The sequence below is a fragment of the Corvus moneduloides genome, chromosome 5 (assembly GCF_009650955.1).
Source record: "Corvus moneduloides isolate bCorMon1 chromosome 5, bCorMon1.pri, whole genome shotgun sequence".
NCBI classification, from domain to species: Eukaryota; Metazoa; Chordata; class Aves; order Passeriformes; family Corvidae; genus Corvus; species Corvus moneduloides.
The window spans coordinates 73074200-73092830 of NC_045480.1; the positions used below are offsets into that span (position 1 = coordinate 73074200).

At 44.7% G+C, this 18631-nt stretch overlaps 1 protein-coding gene and 1 long non-coding RNA gene across 2 annotated transcripts; one reads left to right on the forward strand and one right to left on the reverse strand.

Moving 5' to 3' along the window:
* Positions 1-16: 16 nt before the first annotated feature.
* On the reverse strand, positions 17-16699 carry PPEF2 (protein phosphatase with EF-hand domain 2). Its single transcript, XM_032108386.1, has 17 exons — positions 16431-16699; positions 12658-12748; positions 9750-9877; positions 9177-9234; positions 8519-8694; positions 7387-7501; positions 6495-6541; positions 5931-6097; positions 5811-5847; positions 5573-5722; positions 4569-4889; positions 3685-3870; positions 2861-3003; positions 2230-2336; positions 1172-1335; positions 529-616; positions 17-302 (listed from the first exon to the last, which is right to left on the reverse strand). The coding sequence occupies exons 2-17, from the start codon at positions 12716-12718 to the stop codon at positions 121-123; spliced, it is 2130 nt and encodes a 709-aa protein (XP_031964277.1). The 5' UTR covers positions 12719-12748; positions 16431-16699; the 3' UTR covers positions 17-120.
* LOC116443794 lies at positions 9842-18618 on the forward strand. Its single transcript, XR_004240053.1, has 3 exons — positions 9842-9928; positions 11307-11393; positions 18013-18618. It is a non-coding gene; the product is annotated as an uncharacterized LOC116443794 (long non-coding RNA).
* Positions 18619-18631: the final 13 nt, after the last annotated feature.

Sequence of the window (18631 nt, forward strand, 5' to 3'; positions counted from 1 at the left end):
GATGTCTGTTTTAGCCTTCCTTTTCCCTGCTTGGCATCTGCAGGCACACTCTGGGTTAGGTTGGACAGTCCTGGCTTTGTAGAAAGCAAGGCATTGGACATGGCAGCCCTCGGCAGGTTCTCACGACGGGCACTGTTTGACAAGGCGGAAGGCTTCCAGGAACTCGTTGAAGTCAATGTTCCCATCCTTGTTGAAATCAATGCTGCGAACCAAGTCATTAATGCCATCATCCGTGAGTTCAATGTTCATGTGTGAGCTGAACAGCTTCCAGGTTTGCTGGAATTCCTCAAAGGAGATGAGACCTATGGAGGAGCATTTGACATGCTGCAACTACATCTCCTAATGTGGAGAACACTAGCTAAAACATGAAGTAGCAAAAAGGCATGATATAAATGGACATTTCAGAAACTTGGGAGGGAGCAGGAAGACCCAAGCCTTAAACAGTTAAATAAAAACACCTCTATACATACTAAAGGAAGATCCAAAGTAGAAGGGAACACAAGGCAGTGATCAATACCACCTGCTTACCTGAATGGTCTCTGTCTATGATCCTGAATATGGTCTCCAAGTTGGATCTGTTTCGATAAATGACTTCCAGCAAGCTCGACTGGATGTGCTGAAAGACATGATCACACTTGTTTTATCCTTCTGACACCTCTGCTTTCTCTGAGTCGTTACTGCAGATGTCTTCACAAATAAGAATATTTTTTGCTCTCAAGAGCATGCCAGCAGTGCCATACCAAACAGGTGTGTGATGATTGGACCCTCTGTGCAGCTGCAGAACAAACCATCAGCAACCTGCCCCTTCCCAACAGCGTTTTTCTGCGCTAACAGTGACCGGGCTACATTCTATAACCACTGCAGAGCTGCATTTGCTGGGCCTAATTAAGAAACTGCTACTTGGAGAGTGGAATACAGTTTTCCTGCTCAAAAGCCTGCATCCAAAACTACCTCTAAATTTTGATTTCACATCCATCATCTATTTCTAAAATGGGCTGGATGCCTCAGGACTATTTGAGCTCAGGCGAGACTTTCTATCAACTTCAGTGTGGTTTTGGACCCTGCAGGAACCGTCCACTGTCCTTTTGTACCATAATTGGTGTGCACATGCTGACGATCTGGTGAGCAGCTGCTTCACATCATGCTTTGATGGAAGGGGGTGAGTGCTTACCTCTTGGCTCCTCTGCTCCATGGCCAGGTCATCCAGCCAGGATTTGTATTCCAGCATGCCGTCCTTGGTGCTGCACACCAGCTGTGGCCTCAGCATTCGCCAGGGCAGTCCCAGCCTCAGCACTGACTCCACTGCTGTTGCCCAGTTGCTCAGAGTGATCCTTCCTGCAGGGAAAAGGGAGACATCTCTGGGTTACAGAAAAGCATATAAAGGCAAAGAAGAAGCCTAAAGTAGTGACACATACACAGTCTAGGTGCTGCTGACAGTACAGCATCATTTTGCACCACAGGTGCAAACACACTTCCCCTCCAAGCCTCAGCAAGCTTCTCATCATTGCAGCAAATCAAGGCTATGACACTGCAAACATCTGAGCAAAGGCAAGATACTAACTTTGGGTATTTCATCAGAAATTTGTAGCCCATTTTAGCAGCTGCTGTAGCAAGTGAGCTGGATTCCTATGAACAGTTTTGCTGCCAGGGAAGAAAGCAAGAAAGCAGTTCTCCCCATGAGCAGTTCTGCCAGCCACCATAACCCTTTTCTCCCCCAGCCCACCAGCTGACAGTTCTCAGCAGCACAGCCCTCCTGTCAGCCAGAGAAGTAAGAACTTTCAGCTCCTTCCTTAAGGCTCTGACAGAGGCAACTGCCATGGAAGACATCCCTCACTTTCCTCTTCCCAGTGATGTTAGACTCCAGGGATGGAGGGGCTCTAGAGACCACCCAGCCCTTCTCAAGTGACACGACAGACATGTTCCAGGTCAGCTTTTCCAATGCTTCACCAGTACTCCAGCTGCAGAGAGTTTTTCTAATACCAGCCTAAATTGCTATACATTAGGTTAATGACGTCCTGCTTTTCCATTACCCCCTCTTTATGGTGTCACTCAGAGGTACTCACAGAGACTAACAGCAAATGACCTCTGGCAAGATCTGATACAGCCTCCCCATGACAGCTGGTGACAACTGTCAATGAGCAGTCTCCCAACCAGCCACAAACTCCACTTAGTCACCTGAGCACTATCCAACCAGGCAATGAACGCACATGTCCCTCAGCTCTGAGTTACCTGTATTGTCCCTGTCATAGGCCTTGAAGGCACTGATGAGGGCTGAGGTGTGAGCAAACAGCTTTTCCCGCAAGGCTCGAAAGGCTGACTCCTCTACTCTGCTGATTCTGGAGGATGCAGAACAGAGAGAAGCACTTTAAGGACTTGCCATGAATCACAAGAAAAACTGCACCTTCCCTCCCGGTCCTCTATCTGGCTTGTCCATGGATTGCCCAGACCCTCGCACAACTGCTCTGTACAGCTACAGCTGCATCTCAGTGCTTGTGACAAGGCACTGCATGCCCAGGGCACAGATCCCTGCAGCTGATGCCACGAGTCCCTGCATTCATTTGTGAAGTAACAAAGCAAAAGGGAACCTCAGCAAAGGTCAAAAGTTAAAACCTGACATTGAAAGAAAATCTGAAAAATCACCCTGAAAAAAATCCCCTTGGAATTTTGTTAACATTCCCTTCTCAACCCTTGAGCCTTCCTCAGTAACTTCAAGTACAAAGCTTGAACCCTCCTTTAGGGCTATTATTTAGAAAATCAAGCTGTGAAAGTTCAGCTCCAGAGTCAAACTTTCTAAAAGCTTACAAAGTTTTCCCTTTGGGAATATTGACTTGGTAAATACAGAGCAACTGGAATGCCTTGCCTTTGGGTCATAGTGAGCATATGGGCTGTCTTGTTTGCTTGGTACTGAACAAAGTGGGGGATGAGGTCTGGTCCCAGCTTCACATAGGCTCCCCTGTTGCTGCCAATCTCATAGTAGTTTGAGGCTGAAAAGATGGTCAGCACCTAATCCCAAAAAAAGAGGCATTTACGGTCAGTACGTACATCCTGTAGTACTTATTGTATGTGTAAACAACACACCAGGTCCCCTCCGAAGTCCACAGACTGTGAAAGCACCATGTTTTACAGAGAAAAGGGAAGAGTGAGGTGGCAGCTGGCCTGAAAGCCTCGCAAGTGTGAGTTCCTCATGGGTGGCACTGGTCACACATGGATCTGACCACATGCTAGGCTTCTACTATTGCCCCCTGTGCTCTCTCCCCCAACAATTCTGCTCTCCAGAGTCTGAGTGCCCTGACAAAGCCACTGATGTGACTGTGAATCTTCTGAAACAGAACCTGGCTGCAGCAGCTCGGCAACACCCTTTTGTAGCTCATCTGCAGGAACAGCTGCACTACGCATGGGGGCCATGGCACAACTGGGTTCAGATCTTTTCTCAACCACCACACACAAGGACAGGGTTTGCCTGCACAGCCATGTCCCCAACAGAGCAGGCAACTCCAGATTACCCTGACCTAAGACCTCAGCTGGAAACACACTTCAGTAACTCCCAATAAGGCTGTTCAAGGATTTTTTATGTGCTTAAAGCCCCACTGGAAGAAATGCAGAACTGAGACAAGCTACCCCCCCAAAAAAGCCCACCCCAGCAGGATGGAAACCCAAGTATCCTTCACACCACCCCTGACTGACCTTGCGGTTGTGACAGAACTCGTAGCCCTCTTGCTTGCACTCATGAGAGCGGATCAGGAACTGCAAGCCGTACTTCGCAAGGAACCTCTCCGTCACATCAGGCCCAAAGTAGCAGCCACCACCTCGCACCTTATTTTCTCTGCAGCCCTCCTGAGGCATGGGGTCACTCCAGAGGAGATCTAAAACCTGAAAGGATTGGAAAAGTTCACTAAGCAAATACAGCTCAGTCTTCAAATCCCTCCCTAGACTGCTGCTATAACCATAGTGCAGGGGAACAGACATGTTTGCTTGCATTCCAGCTGAAGACTGTCACAGACCTGGGCCACCTCAGAAGTGGCAATATTGTTGGAGCTATGGGCACATCCAGAGTGTCTGGGGAAAGAGGGATGTGCATAAATCAGGCCTGATACAAGCTTTTCCTTTCCTAGCATTAAGATGTTCAAGAGCCTTGCCTGTCTTCCTCCATCCTGAAACACAAGGGGCAAGAACAACCAGCAGATCCTGAGGCCATTAGCAGGCTTAGTGTTGAACTCCTTGGTTCTCTAGCCACGACATTCTCCAGCCTCCAGAAACACAAATGCTGACTCAGGAACCACTGTTTGGATTAAAGCTTAATCTCTTTAACCCTGACCTCAACATATAGCTCTGTAGTGATAAGGTGTGCAGCACTGGAAGGTCATATGCAATGTGAACTAGGTAACTGAGGTTTTAGAGTGCACAGAAGAGATTCACAGGCTGGAAAATGAAGCTGCTCGTCCCAGGAGGTAACAAAGGTACCTAAGGAAACATCCCCAAGGCCTCAGAGAACAGCCCTTCCTGGTCACGTATCGCTGCAGGAGGCACCCACAGCACACCCAGCCCACAACCCCGCCTAGACTCCTCACCTGCTTCCACTCCTCCTGGCGAGTCCAGCATGGCCCATCCACGTCCTTCAAGGAGACCATGCTGGAATAGGTGAGCTCCTCTGGCTCTGACTCACTGATGTCCATCAGCCGGCGGCACGTGTCAATTTGCTCCTGCACCGTCTGCCGGAGCCACCTGGAGAACTCCAGCCTATTGGCTGTGCTGGGAGCTTGTGCTGACTGGGGCTGCAGAGATAACCCGGGAGCTGCCTCAGTGTCTGATTTGCTCTCCCCATTTATGGCCGGTATTTCTGGTTTTCTACTCGACTCCTTCCTTTTCTTCATCCTTAACACAGAAATAAACTGAAAGATATGAGAGAAATGGAGCTGATGACATGGCATGAAAACCCAGATCTCCAGCTCTAACATCTTCCACTGGCAGACTTCAAGTGATCCAAGCCTCCAAGCCCCAATTCCCTTCTGCCTTCAACTGCTGATTAACTGTGGGGGACTATTAGTGCCATCCTCTCAAACATGCCATCCTGGGTTTACAGCTGGCCCCCACATCCATCACATCTTACTCTTCCTCATTGACTTCATGCAGACAGATTTAATCTGCAGTGGGACCTATGCAGCAGAGCAAAGGAAGCATCAATGATTAGTGGAAGAGTTGTCATCATATTTGGAGAAGCAAAGTGGTATTTCCCAACTAGAGAGTGAGACAGAGACAAGTTAAATGATGTATCAAAATCCTTCTGGAAATCTAGGGGGTAAAAACAGACTAAGGAACTGTGGGACAATGTCTCATCATCACTGTGTTTTTACTTCAGCACCAGCACATATTCCAGAAACCAACAGTGCTTCATCCCTTCACAGCTCATGCACACACACCAACAAACCAAAGCCTCTACCTAAAGATGAATTTGTCTAGGAAGACCATCTGTTAGACTTGTCTTGTCAACAGCTAAGCTGACATGTAGAAATGAGCTCCTCACCACAATCAGCAACACTGTTGTCTCTTGCAATAACTGGGAAATAAAACCTACTTTGTCCCTTTGAATTTTCTCAAGCATGTTCAGGTCAGTCGTGTCAGAGATGCCCCCGTGAATAATGAGGACTTTCTGATCAATCAGGGTGGCCAGGGGTAGCCAGCAGAAGACATTCTGAAACATCCTCAAGATTTTCTTCCCATGCACCTAAGAGGACAGGTCAGAAAAGAGATGAAGCTTCAAGTCTTCTAAATGCACATCTCACATGGTAAAGGAGACACAAACATAGGCCTACCTTGTATTTCTGCATCACTTCCTTGGTGAAACCATAGCTAAAGGAACAGGAGAAAAGAAGCTCAGTGGGATTTTGCACAACACCCTTGACATCGTGCTCAGCCCCGCACAGAAGCCGTACCGTAAGTTCACCATGTGGTCCTCGTGGTTCCCGCGGTTGAGATGAACCTCCTTGGGATAGATCAGGAGGAAGGTAAAGAGGATAACAAGGATCTCAAGGGACTGCTTGCCTCTGTCTACGAAGTCCCCATTGAACACGTAGGACTTGGAAGGGGAAGGAAGGCCATTCTGTAAAAGGAAGGAACAGGCAGATGATACCAGAGAGGTCTCCCCATGGTCTCCATATGCCTCCCCCACAGCTGCACAGTCTCTCACACCTGTCCCAGGTTACAACAGATCCTCACTCATCTGCATCCTGTGGGCCCCAGCAATGAAAGCTGGCAGTCACATGGGGTTGTCATTGCTATCAGCACCAGAAAAATACCCACTGGCACTTCTAAAATGGACATGGATTTCCAAGTCATCAAGGGAATAAGCTACTGATTTGTGAAGCCATTTAAAACCAATCAAATTGACTTGGAGAATTGCACACGAATGGCCCAGTTTTGCAAACACTACTCAACATGACCCATGGGATACCCGTTGCAATGCCTGGACAGCCTCCCTCTCCAAATTTGGTGCCTACCTTGTAAAAGATGAGGAACAAGTCATCCAGCTGGCCATGCAAGTCTCCTAACAGGCACAAAGAGAGTAGTCTCAGTATGTTTACCTTGAGCTTAAAAAACCACCAATACATAACTTCCTATGTATTATGTCCTTTATACATTAATGACCACTGAAATACTTTGGGAAGTGCAAGCCTAGAGGAAAAGGACACAACGTAAGGCTTGAGCTTAAGTCTGAGAAGGACAGTAAAAAAACCTACACCACCTGCTGAAGACTGATTTAGAAGCTTTATTCATTTATCTCTTGTAATGGCACAACATGGCACAAGATTATCATTACATGGGAGAAAGCTTTGCATTCAAAATGACAGTCTAATTCTTGTTTAACGTGATATTGAAGAGAGAGGTTTGTTTTCCAGAAGCTGACTGCATGCAGAAGTCTGTGCTGCGTATGTATTTTTCAGAAATATCTCAACATTTTAACATTAGTCAGAGTAGAAAAATAGTGAAAAGCTTTGTCTCAAATTTACTTATTGGATGCAAAGATGCGTTCTCATTCTGGATCTGTGTGCATGCATGCGCTGCTGCTTATCCAGAACAGCTCCAGGATTTTGTTGTTTAAATAATCCCAGACCACAGAACACATCAGAACGCTATCAAGTTTTGAGACAAGTCCTCAGCTGGATATAGTTTCTGTAGTTTAGTAAAACGGCGCCAAGTTTGGGGTGAGAGAAAAAAGACCACATGGGTATTTCAGACAGACCCAGCTGCCTCTCAGTGCATCACACGTTTTGAGAGAGCATTTGTGTTCCACGTTCAGTACAGAGGGAGGCACTGTGGCCTCACTATCATTTTCTCTCTGCCCCACCCTCCCACATGAGCGTCCCACCCCGGAGGCTGCAAGGGACGCACCGCAAACAGTGACCTCCTCGCTGTAGCAGGTGGAGACATGGCTGATGTTTGGCAACTGCTTGAGGTGCTTCCTGGTCTCATGCAGGAGGTTTAAGACATAGCGAGCGTGGAGCTGCTACTAGGAGAAAGTGAAGGGATTAAAGCAGGAAATCAGTGGTCTTTGAGCAGCACCACTCTGGCTGCAAAGACTCCACCAGGGTAGCCTCGACGGCAGAAACTCTCTCTAGGATAGTGCTGACCTATGGGCATACAAACAAGACAAGGCAAATATCGGGAAACAGCAGGATGCAAGAGACTTGCCCAAAGCAGCCCAGCTTCAGCACTGACAGGGCTGGCAAGGCAGCCCTAAAGCCCCAGCACCTTGTGGACAAGGCTGTACCCACTAGGCTACACCACCTCCAGGAGCAGCAGAAATTCTAGGCCAGTATCACAGGTAAGAAGTTGCTCCTCTAGATCTTCCTTAGCTTTTCCACATCAAACCAGTCCATGAGTTTCCACATGTCCTGCAGTGATACATACGCTCAAAGCCGGGGCATAGGCTTTTAATACAGTCAGGACATGAGACACCTTTGGTTTAGAACTTCTCTTTGGAGAAGGGATGTTTTGGCCTATTTTGCAGTTCAGCACATCTGCTGAGGGATGACAGCAGAACACTGCAGTTGTATGAAGGCTTGTCTTGTTAGTGCTGGAGTGGTACTCAACTTCCTCATCAAAAATATCACAATTTACGTTTTAAATCAGCATCCAAGTTGCATGGCACAAAACATTTTAATTGGCTGTTTCCCTCTGGGCCATCCTATACTTATTTACAAATTGAGGAATTCGAACAAAAAATGATGAAATGTTTCAACATGAGCTGTTGCTGATTTTTCCCTTTAAAAATAATATTCAGGTAAATATTGGTACACTCATATGTAAAGTGTTCCGTTTTGTCAGGAGTACATTTTCAGAAACAGAAACATTTCTATGGAATTAGGAAACACCATCTAATTTCCAGCACCCTTTTGTTTAAAAGCTGACCAGCTTGTTACACTCCAGTCAACTGAGCTTGTTAGGAAGGCTGAGGCCAAAGCACCTATCCTACACCCCTGTGCAGATAAGGGGAAAGTGTGGTACCTTTTGGGATCCTTACTTGTTTCTGTTGGAAAGCTTCCAGCAAGGCCGTGGCATGGTCAGGGAGAAGTGGGAAAGAGAGATGGGGTCCAGTGTAGGAGTCTGGCACCTCTATGGATTCATAGTCACAGTATTTTTCCAGCTCTGCCTCTTTGTAACTTTCTCCACTTATGAACATGCGACTGATAAAATCCCCTGGACAGCAGATTAGTGTGGTTGATTTTTTTTTTTTTTTTTTTTAAGAGAAACAGACAAAGAAGAAGTTAATTGGTACCATTCTAGTACTTTTCTAAAGAAAAGCTATTTGATTAGGCTGGCACTCAGGAGCAGTGGCAGCCATAGATGCTGGGTCCAAGCTTGGCACTGCTACAAAACTTAGAGTGGGGGAAAGGCTGCAGAGCCAAATCTCCATGTGCAGTGTGCAGCACTCTGTGATTCTATGAAAACAAATGGAACTTTTATGCCTCCTTCCAGCTCCTAAGAGCAGGAATTGCCTCACATCCTTTGCACAGCTCAGAGTCTCCAGACAATTCACTCCCTATTCCTGATGCCATCACTCTTTAGACTCTTGGCTACATTTGCCATACTGAACATTGCCCAGCACTGGGCAATGAATAATACAGGGTGCAACCTTTGGAGCTGCTGGTGCCACCTCTACAAACAGCACACAAACTTACTCTCTTTGCTGCTGCTTGGTGTGAACTGGTCCATCAGGTAACTGAAGAAGTTGTGAAGCTGCAAGAAGAGGGAGAGCCCATCAGTCACCCCAGAATGAAATTCAACAGAGTGGCAACTTATCGTGATCTTCTTTCTGGAAATATTACCACTGCCCTTCTCATGCTGTCTGGTGTGTACAGCAACTCCCATTGTACCAATTTAAGTTTTGACTATCTTGAAATGAAGTCAAAACAGTGGCTTTACCTTCAGCCACAGGCAGAAGTACACTATGAGCCCTTCCTCTCCCTGACAGCATGGCAACCATGTAAGAGAATTTTAATCAAAGTTAAAGCATAACAAACCAACTAGACATGCCTATTGTGTTCAGACTCCAGAAAAACTGTTAAACAGCTCTTACGGCTTGCTTTTGAGGGTCATCACTTTGTGTTTCATGCAACACAAGCAGGCAGGGAGTCAATAGGCTAAAAAGGGGCAGGAAACCCAGTCCCTGGCCCACTGAAGCACTGAGAGGGTTACCAGCCAGCAGCCAGAACTGAGCGAGTCTGGCACAGAAACCGCCTTCCTAAGCATACCTTGATCTGATCCTGCTCGCAGGCATACTCAATGGATTGAAAGATTCTCCAGGTGCAGCGGCGTCGCATTTCCAGCCGAGCCATGTAGCGCCGATACCACTGCTGGATCAAGACAGCTGCCTTGAAAGCTGGGGGACAAGAACAGAACCATCTGCTGAGCAGCACTGGCCACAGCTGAGGTACCTGCAACAGCTCCTTCCCCACCCCTGAACACTGAAGAGGAAACTTGCCTTTTCAGAAGAAATTCCCGGGAATTGTATTCTTGTGCCTAAAGGCAAAAAATATCCACTTCTTTTCACCTTCTTTTTGTAAGAGGTTGACCTGACCCTGCCTGACCAGAGACCTCTGAAACAATTTTAGCTGTTGCTGCTGGCTCCTCAGCACCGGCATTAACAAATTATTAGGGTCTAAAAATCCTAACACATTTTTCAGTACTGTTAGACAATATCCTCCCTTTCTACTTACCTTGATCATTTTTATGTCCATCTTACCATCTCTGGGTGCTGGGGCTTCAGGAAACCAGGAATTTAACTGAGGCCACACAAAGAGTTGGGACAAGACAGGATATCAAGTTTCCTTCTAAAGTCTTAATAATATGAGGGTTTTCTACCTCTTTATGTCAAATAAATACCTCAGCTTTTGCAGTTGTGGAAGAACTTCAGAAGGACTCTATCACAGCATAAATGTCAGCATACTATTACCTTACAATAACATACAGACAAAACTACACCCGCAGTGAAAAAAGGGAGACAGAACTTTGGCCATTTTAAACAGAACAAACGAGATGCCAGAATTTCCAGGTGCCTATTTGAGGTCAAATCCACAGCCAGCACTGACACCAGGTGCTTCCCACCAAATTATGGCTATCTGCCCTTTGATCTTTAAAACATATCCTTTGTATTCTCCCAATTCCAGTATGTTCCCTTTAAAGGTTATTTCAGATGGGGTGTGTGCATATTTCAAGTGAAGTACCTTGGTGCAGTTTCACATTTCCTTTTTCAAGTTCTGCCACAGAACTTTTCATGCCTGTAGAATCTCTCATCCTCCTTAGCTGGCCTTCACCGCACTTGGACCAGCTCTGCTACTTGGCATGTCTCTTTGGATTATGCTGCGTCCCTTCCTGTTCCTTTCTGGAGCCCTACACTTAAAACATCTTCTAACACTGCTTCTCTGTCATCTTTAGCTGAGGGGGGAAAGGGATGATTGCTGTATCCATAGCCTGGCTTCAAAATCCAAGGGAAACAATAGAGTTAGGGAACTAGGCCTGCTGCAGAAGGTGTATTCTGTTGCCACATTCACCAAAGCAGGGAGAGCAATGGCAGGTGTGTGGGAAAATCTTCATTAAAAAGAGGAAAATCCTTCACCCCTACCCAAAGGCTGCTATACACTGGCAAGAGACAAAGAGATCTTATTAATTCAATCAGCTTGCATTAATTACATAGAAAACTGCCCTCCAGATACTTGAGCAGGAAACAGTGACCTTTCCCTAAAGACTGTATCTCAATGGCTTATATATATTGACAATAATAATCCTTTTAAATTATGGTTCTTTTTCAGCACTGGGAATTGCAGAGCACAAAAAAGGAAGATCTACAACTGCTGTTCAGCAGGGAGCTGAGACACCCTGAAGTCGTGGGCAGGAAGGTAAGATTTGGCAAGCCTCAATTCAGGCGTAACCTTCTGTATTCTTTGCCTTCTCTCCTGCTGAGCAAGTGCTTACTGATCTGCTGGGCTTTGAAAAAATTCCTTGTGATGACTCCACACGTGCCTATGAAAACCAGATCTTTTGAATCAGTAAAAATTAAACCTATGTAACACATGTTATCAAGTGCACAGTTAGCATAAATACCACCATCCACGGTATTTAACCCCCCGGTAGGCAAGGCGCGCTCTAGAAATTGAGAGAGGTTTTACTGCATGGGAAACTGTTGCTGAGGTATCAGATGTAATACAAGGTTTCAAATAAGTAACTAGTTTTGTGTTACACTATCATCTTAAAATAACCCTGAACTTGTTTGGAAAGCCCATGGACCTCTGGTGGTATGGGTGACAGGTAAGGCTAACTTAAATAAAAAATTGAGTTTTTCAACAGTGGACAGTAACAAAAGTCTGAGTCACAACCTTATCCTCACTTGCAATCCTTATTTTCTTTTCCAAGCACTTGCAAACAGTTTGCCCCATCCTGCTGTTCTGCCAGTGCTGACAACCGCGTAATTCAAACAACAAAGAAAGGACTGTTTACTTTTTAACACTTCCTCACGTCTAAGGTCTCCCTCATCAACTCCCTTTGTTCAGACACAGGCACACACCCACAAAATTGATACCATTACAGAGGGCTTGTAAAAATAAATCATTCCAGCTTTGAGAGCCATAAACAAGTCTAGATTACTAGCAGAGATTAAGAGCATTGTGCTGATATAATTAGAAAAAAGTACACTTTTTGCTTTTCTGCTTTTTGTAGCCACACCATTTCACATTCCTCGGAACCAGATTTACCTTGGCTTTACTAACACTTCTGCTTAACCAGTCCTGCACCAGTAAGAGGCTTGGAAAATAATCCAGGGGAAGCAGGAAGGTGACATCTGTCTCGCTGTCAGCAGAGGCACAACACCTGCATTACCCAGCAAGTGATTAATCCAGCAGGTGTTAGTTCTAACTGTTGTTTCATTTCTGGTTAGGCTTGGGTGGATTTAACCTACTCCTGGTCTCAATAGCTGTTATTTCCTCAAGTCTGTTGTCTTCTGCCTGACACCTGAGAAACCTTGTAAGAGGATAATGAAAGACAGAACTTCACTTGAGTGCTATGAAGAAAACCAGGTAACCCAGAAGAGAAACACATTCAATGCAGCCTGCCAACAGCACATGCAGGAGAAAACAGGAAAAGATTATTTTTCTAAGAATCACTCACCATTTTCAGACTTCTGCAGGGAGTACTTGTACTTGACTTCTACAGAACTACCGGATCCCATGCTCTCCAGCCAATGCTCCAGTGCTGCAGACTGCTCCAGTGTCACCAAAAACACAAAACAGATGCAGGGAAGACCATCTGGTCAGAATCAAAACAGCTGCAACATGTCCCACAGTGCTAAAAATCTATAGTTAAATATATTAACAGTTAATATCAGCAATCACATGGTCTCTCTTGCGGCCAAGTACATCTTCCACTACCAGGTTTCTCCAGCTGCTCCCAGACAATCAGATGAGGATTTCTGTCTCACTGCTTCAAATTTCAAGTGAGCTATATAAACAGGAATCAGTTCAGCACCTTTCCTGTACTGTGATTGTTTGGCAAACATTTGAAAAGCTTTTCAATACTGATCAAGAACTATAATAAAGTCATTAAGAAGCAGTATGTACAGACAAATATTCATGCATGTAGTCCCCTCTAAAGGATAACTCATTATGAGGGATGAACACACACACTATATTTAATCTAACCACAGCTAGCAGAAAGATAAGTCTAAAATAACAATTAGCTGTCAGAAGAAAATAACCAGCTTTGTTAAACACTGCTTTCCTCCATCTCATGCATCTGCTCGAGTGTGGGAGCGTATTGTTCCATCAATTGCCAGTATAAAGGGACAGACTGCCAGACTTTGGTATGCTCACTGCTGTGGAAGCTCTGGGCAGGGCAAACAGAACCTAGTGCAAGATTGGGTCAAACTCTGAAGTCTCTCACTTTGAGGGTAACCAGAATGTCATTCACAGTCAAACATCTTTCCTCTGGAAAAAAAACTAGTCACATACTACTGCCAAAGCAGCCCCAGGCTGTAGTGCTGAAGAGTTCAACACATTTTGATTCTCACCTGAAATTTGGGGAGGAGAAAGCCGAGAAATGGAGGGAAGGAAATAAACATCTGTAAAAGTGTCAAGACTGGTGTTTGCAGGAGAACGCAGCTCAAAGTGTTTTGAAGGGTCAGGAGACAGTAACTACAGAGGCACTTCTGCCCAGGAGAAGGAAAAGCCCTCCTCCTTTCCTCAGTTCCTGCAGTCCTTTTGCCTCTTTCCATCTCTTTCCACCTAACCCACATGTTTCCTCTCAAAATAGCTCAGATCCGCACAAATGCTAATTGAAGGAGCACGTCCGGTGTTGTGTAAGGTGAGCGTTCAAGCGTTCCTTGTTTGCTCAGGAAGGTGAGCCCTGCTCAGCAACACTGCAGCACAGGGAGGTTCGAAAGCAGAGGAAAGGCTGGAACTCTCCCTCCCCTGCCCAGGATGCCCAGTTGTACAGTGGCATCTTCAGAATGCCATGAGTGGGCGACACAACAGGGTGTACCACAATGCTCTCAGCAAAATGCCTACTCTCTTATTCTAACAACATAATTTCATATCAATGCCACAAATGGCCTGAAATCACCGCTTAATTACACCCAATTTTACCTGGTACTTTACTTTCTTTGTGCTCAAATAATGCAGGTACTCTGACATCTTTCCAGATCATTAACTACTCCAAGGGACAATTGCACACAAAACTCACCACTTATAGCTCGCTCCTAACTTCCTCTATGAGGGAAATTGCAGCTCAGAAAAGAAATTTTCAAGTCCAGAACTTTTGAGCGTAGACCTGTAACTCCCATCTGGCCTATCCTAACAAAAACTTCCTTTTAATGACACAGATCTGAGGACTTCAGCAAGTTTTAGTTTTCCAGAGAAGCAATGATAGGAATGATTCACTCTACCTCAGCCTCCTTTCCAGGAACTAGAACACTTCTAGGTTACTTTTAAAGCAATGGAGAACAAATTTGAAGCAAATGCTCAAGTACGGTGTTCAGTACTTTGCTTGCTGAGGATGCATTCAGGGGTACCACCTGCCTGCTTTGATAAAATGTGACCTTGGATTTGAGGTCACCTCTGGCAACAATTTCTTTCTTATTTCCGTCTCTCCCTGCAAAACAAGCAAGCATTTATTATTTGAGCAGCCCTACTTCAAACAAATTTTGGCCATCCATAGCAAGGCATGGCCTAGTATTAGTGTGCCCTATTTATCGTATTGTGTAGGCTTATCAACAGGTCCCTCCCAAGCAGTTCCTGGAGCCACAAACTTTTTCACTTTGTTGCCCTCAGATTTTTGTGAGAGGCACAACCTGAACAAAGGCGTGTACAGGAATAAAATCAAACTCCAGTGGAACCAAACCTGTTCCAAGGCTGGAAGGAGTGAGGAAGAAATGGAACCAGCCCAACTGCTCAGCACCTCGGATCCTTCCTCATCCACCCAGTGACATGCACTCTTCCCTTCCTAAATTCCTGTACCCAAGAAACAGGAGAGGAACAGGGACCCATCAAGGCACAGCCTCAAAGAGTGGATGAACTGAGCAGCAGCATCACTTCAGGTACCAGTTTTACTAAACAACCAGGTGAGAAACATGATCCATCCAGGAAACAGCCAGCTATCAACAGCTCCTTCCTCATTTTGCTCTTCGCTGCCACACCTTCTCTCTGGTGCAATTAGGAGACCTCTGGAACAGGATTTCCTCACGCCTCTTTCGAACAAGGCTGTCCCTGGTGCACACCACAGCACGGAGCATCTGCCAGCAAACACCCACACTCTAAAGCCAGGTGAGAAAAGCCACTGCATGCACTTAAACCAGGGCAGAGCTCAACCACCGCTAAAGAGCTGCGGACTCGAGAGCCCCACATGGACACAGACAACCAGTGGAACACCAAGTTCAGGGCCTCAGGAGAAGGCCACACACACATAGAGAAGATGCACATTCCTTGATTGCCAGAGGTAATGTTCCACAGGCAGGAAAAAGATGTAACAGCCAGACTCCATGGATTTCCTGAGCCATTGGATAACATGCTTCTTGCAACTCTTCCAACACAAGCATATGACTTGTTCAATAACACCACCTAGTAGCCCATGAAATTCAGGAAAAGAAACCTTGCACAAATCCATTTAAGTCAATCACCCCAAAACACAAACAACAAAAGCCTAGGTAAATTTCCTGACTTAACCTATTACTTTAACTTCTCAGAAATCAAAGCAAGGGACAGCATTCTGAACCAAATCCTATACACTCTATGAGCTTGTGCACATCATAGATCTATGCAGAATGTGGTGCTTGACCCACAGGACCTGCCAGAAACACCACAGCTAATGTGAAGCCCCCTCCTAGGAAAGGTGACATTTCATCTATCATGAACAGGACTCCCACTAACCTGACAGTTTTATAGAGATACCAGCAACAGAGGGAACAGATGAACAGAATATGGAAGGCAACAGGAGGACATAACAGACTAGAAAATTTACTAGCAAAAAACCTAAAAGAGATGTTGGAGGGGAACAAATTTTAAGTTCTGCTAAAAGAAAAACAGCAAGAGTTTAAGAGCTACAGATTAATTTAAAATATACTCCAATACTTCTCCCAAGGATAAAAACACTAGCTGGCACCAGGGAAAGTGATGATCCTATCTTGCCCCTGAGAGTAAATACCTAGGTATGGCCCACGTGCACATCAGACTCAGCACCACTTGTAGCTGCAAACAAGATTGTGAAGCTTGTATTTCAAACATGCACCCACACAATTACTGTAGTATCAAAAAGGAGAATTCCGGATACAAAACTCCCAAACGCAGTTTTATATACCTTGGCATACAAAAAGGGTATTTCACTTCAAACTGTAAGCTAGTTCTGAACACAAAATCCTGTTGCAGAGAATTAAAAAGAAAAATGCAACTTACCTTGCCAGGTTCTAATTAAGGGATTTGTTGAGATAAACACAACAGAAGCTCTCCACTTGATAAATTTTGGTTGTATTCAGTACCCAAATACTTGATGATTTCTGATGCTATTTGTTTAACTACAGACGCAAAACCTCCTTGTCAGACTCCAAATAAAAAAAAAAGGTGTTCCCTTGGGCAGGCAGCAGGACAGGCCATGCCTCTGCACACGTGCAGCCCAGAAGTGGTGCAGAGACTTTATTTACTGCCCAGTTATGAGCAGCCTTAAGAATCCTCTTCCATGTGATGCTTAATAAAGGCTACAGATCTCCACTGGATTAGGATTACTGAAGGGATTATGAATGAGAAATACAGCATGTTGGCCTCTCTTATCCTAGGAGTCAGCTCTTACACACTTTCAAGCTGCCTTCTGCTAAACGCAAACTTCTGGAGGAAAACTAATTCAAGGTTTCACCCCTTGTGTTATGCTGAAAAAATATTTGGGGCTTTGCAGCTAGGGAATCTCTAGCACAGAAAGGAGGGGATGTAAAAAAAGAAAGGATAATGTAGCTTAGTTTTGTTTTATTACTGCACAATTCCAGGGTTTGAGAAAGCAGGAAAATCACTACTTTTCAGTCTTTAAAAAGCATACACACAAAGCAGATGAAATCTCAAACAAAAATATGATCAGTAAGGCATTCAAATAACTATAAATGATCCTCCTTTTTTTAAAAAAAGCAATTATGGTAAAATCATAGAATGCCAGGCTAGAGAAATACCTTTAGGATCTTTTGGTCCAGCCTTTCTTGGCCAAAATTCCCACAAAACACCCAAACCAACCAAAAAAAGAAAAAAAAAAAAAAACAAAACCACAAAAAACCAAAAAACCAGTGCTATGTTTTAGTGTTTCTAGCATTAAGATGGTTTTATTAAAGTACTAACAATCCCATCTCCGCATTTTTATCAAACTTCAATTCATATCACAAGTACCTTAGCTACTCACAGGTTAAAATTGTCTAATTTGTAAGACATACCATTTACCACTTGATTAGTATTTATATTTTTAGCTTGTCATTAAACTAAGACCAAGAAGTTATATATCCTTTTGGTTAGCAAAAAGGCATTCAAGGTGGCAAAAGAACTTTATTTTGTTGGCAATCAGCATCTTGGACTGTTTGTTACCACAGAAAACGCAAGGCTTTCAAGAAAATAATTTATAACAAAAAAAAAATCTACATTGCTTAACTTGTTTAAACCTCATGACCCCAAACAACTGCCAAGCCACAAACAACAGCAGAAGCAAATTGTTTCCTGAATATTCATAGATACTAACTAACAACTTATACATTCCAGATTGTTGGTACACAGTGAAACAAATACATTTGGGTAAATTTATGTACCAGTGAGCATCTGGGTACACCCCTCCCAGAGGATAATCAGCTTAATGCTACACAAAGCCCCACCTGTAAGGATCCTGTTGTTGTGGGTGGCTGTTATTTAAAGAAAACCTGCTGGGATCACAAATGAGTGCCTACTCTGTTGAATTAAAGCAATAGCATTCTGCAATCTCCAAGATAATGAGCATTTTTAAATCTTCCTGCAGGAACTCTTCTTCAATTTATCATCTGGCATCTGACTGCTGTTCATGGCCATCTAAACTGGGTCAAGGCAAAGCTTGCAGGACTTTTATCCAGGCAGGAGGAGAGGATGCAGGTAAGTAGGTTATGAGACTCAGCACAAGGAGATAAGGGGCCCTCAGTTCCAGAAGGTGCTCTCAGAGCAGTTTGCATAACCAGTACACACTCCCTGCAGCCAGCATGGCATTGATCTGCAAGTGGTGCTCTCTGGCCACGCCTTCACACAGGTGACATTTTATCCACTGAAGAAGGGCACCTTTCAGCTTTACTTGAAGGTATCCCCTGGTCTTGACTCTTCAAATTGCTCAGTATTTCTGGAGTACACCTAAGTGCCCAAACTCAATATACAGTCACAGCACAACCTGACAAAAACCCCACTGCTCTGCACTGTAAAACAAGCTGTTGACTTGTACTGCAGGCAACTTGATCCAAATGCACAAAAAATGAATACAACCCTTTTTAACCTCACTGCTACCCAACACAACCTCCTCTTATCAACCAAGGAGAAAAGTGCATTACCACAATTCCTGAAACAGCCCCCAATTTCTGATCAATGAAATAACTAGTTTACAGCTGTGTATGCTG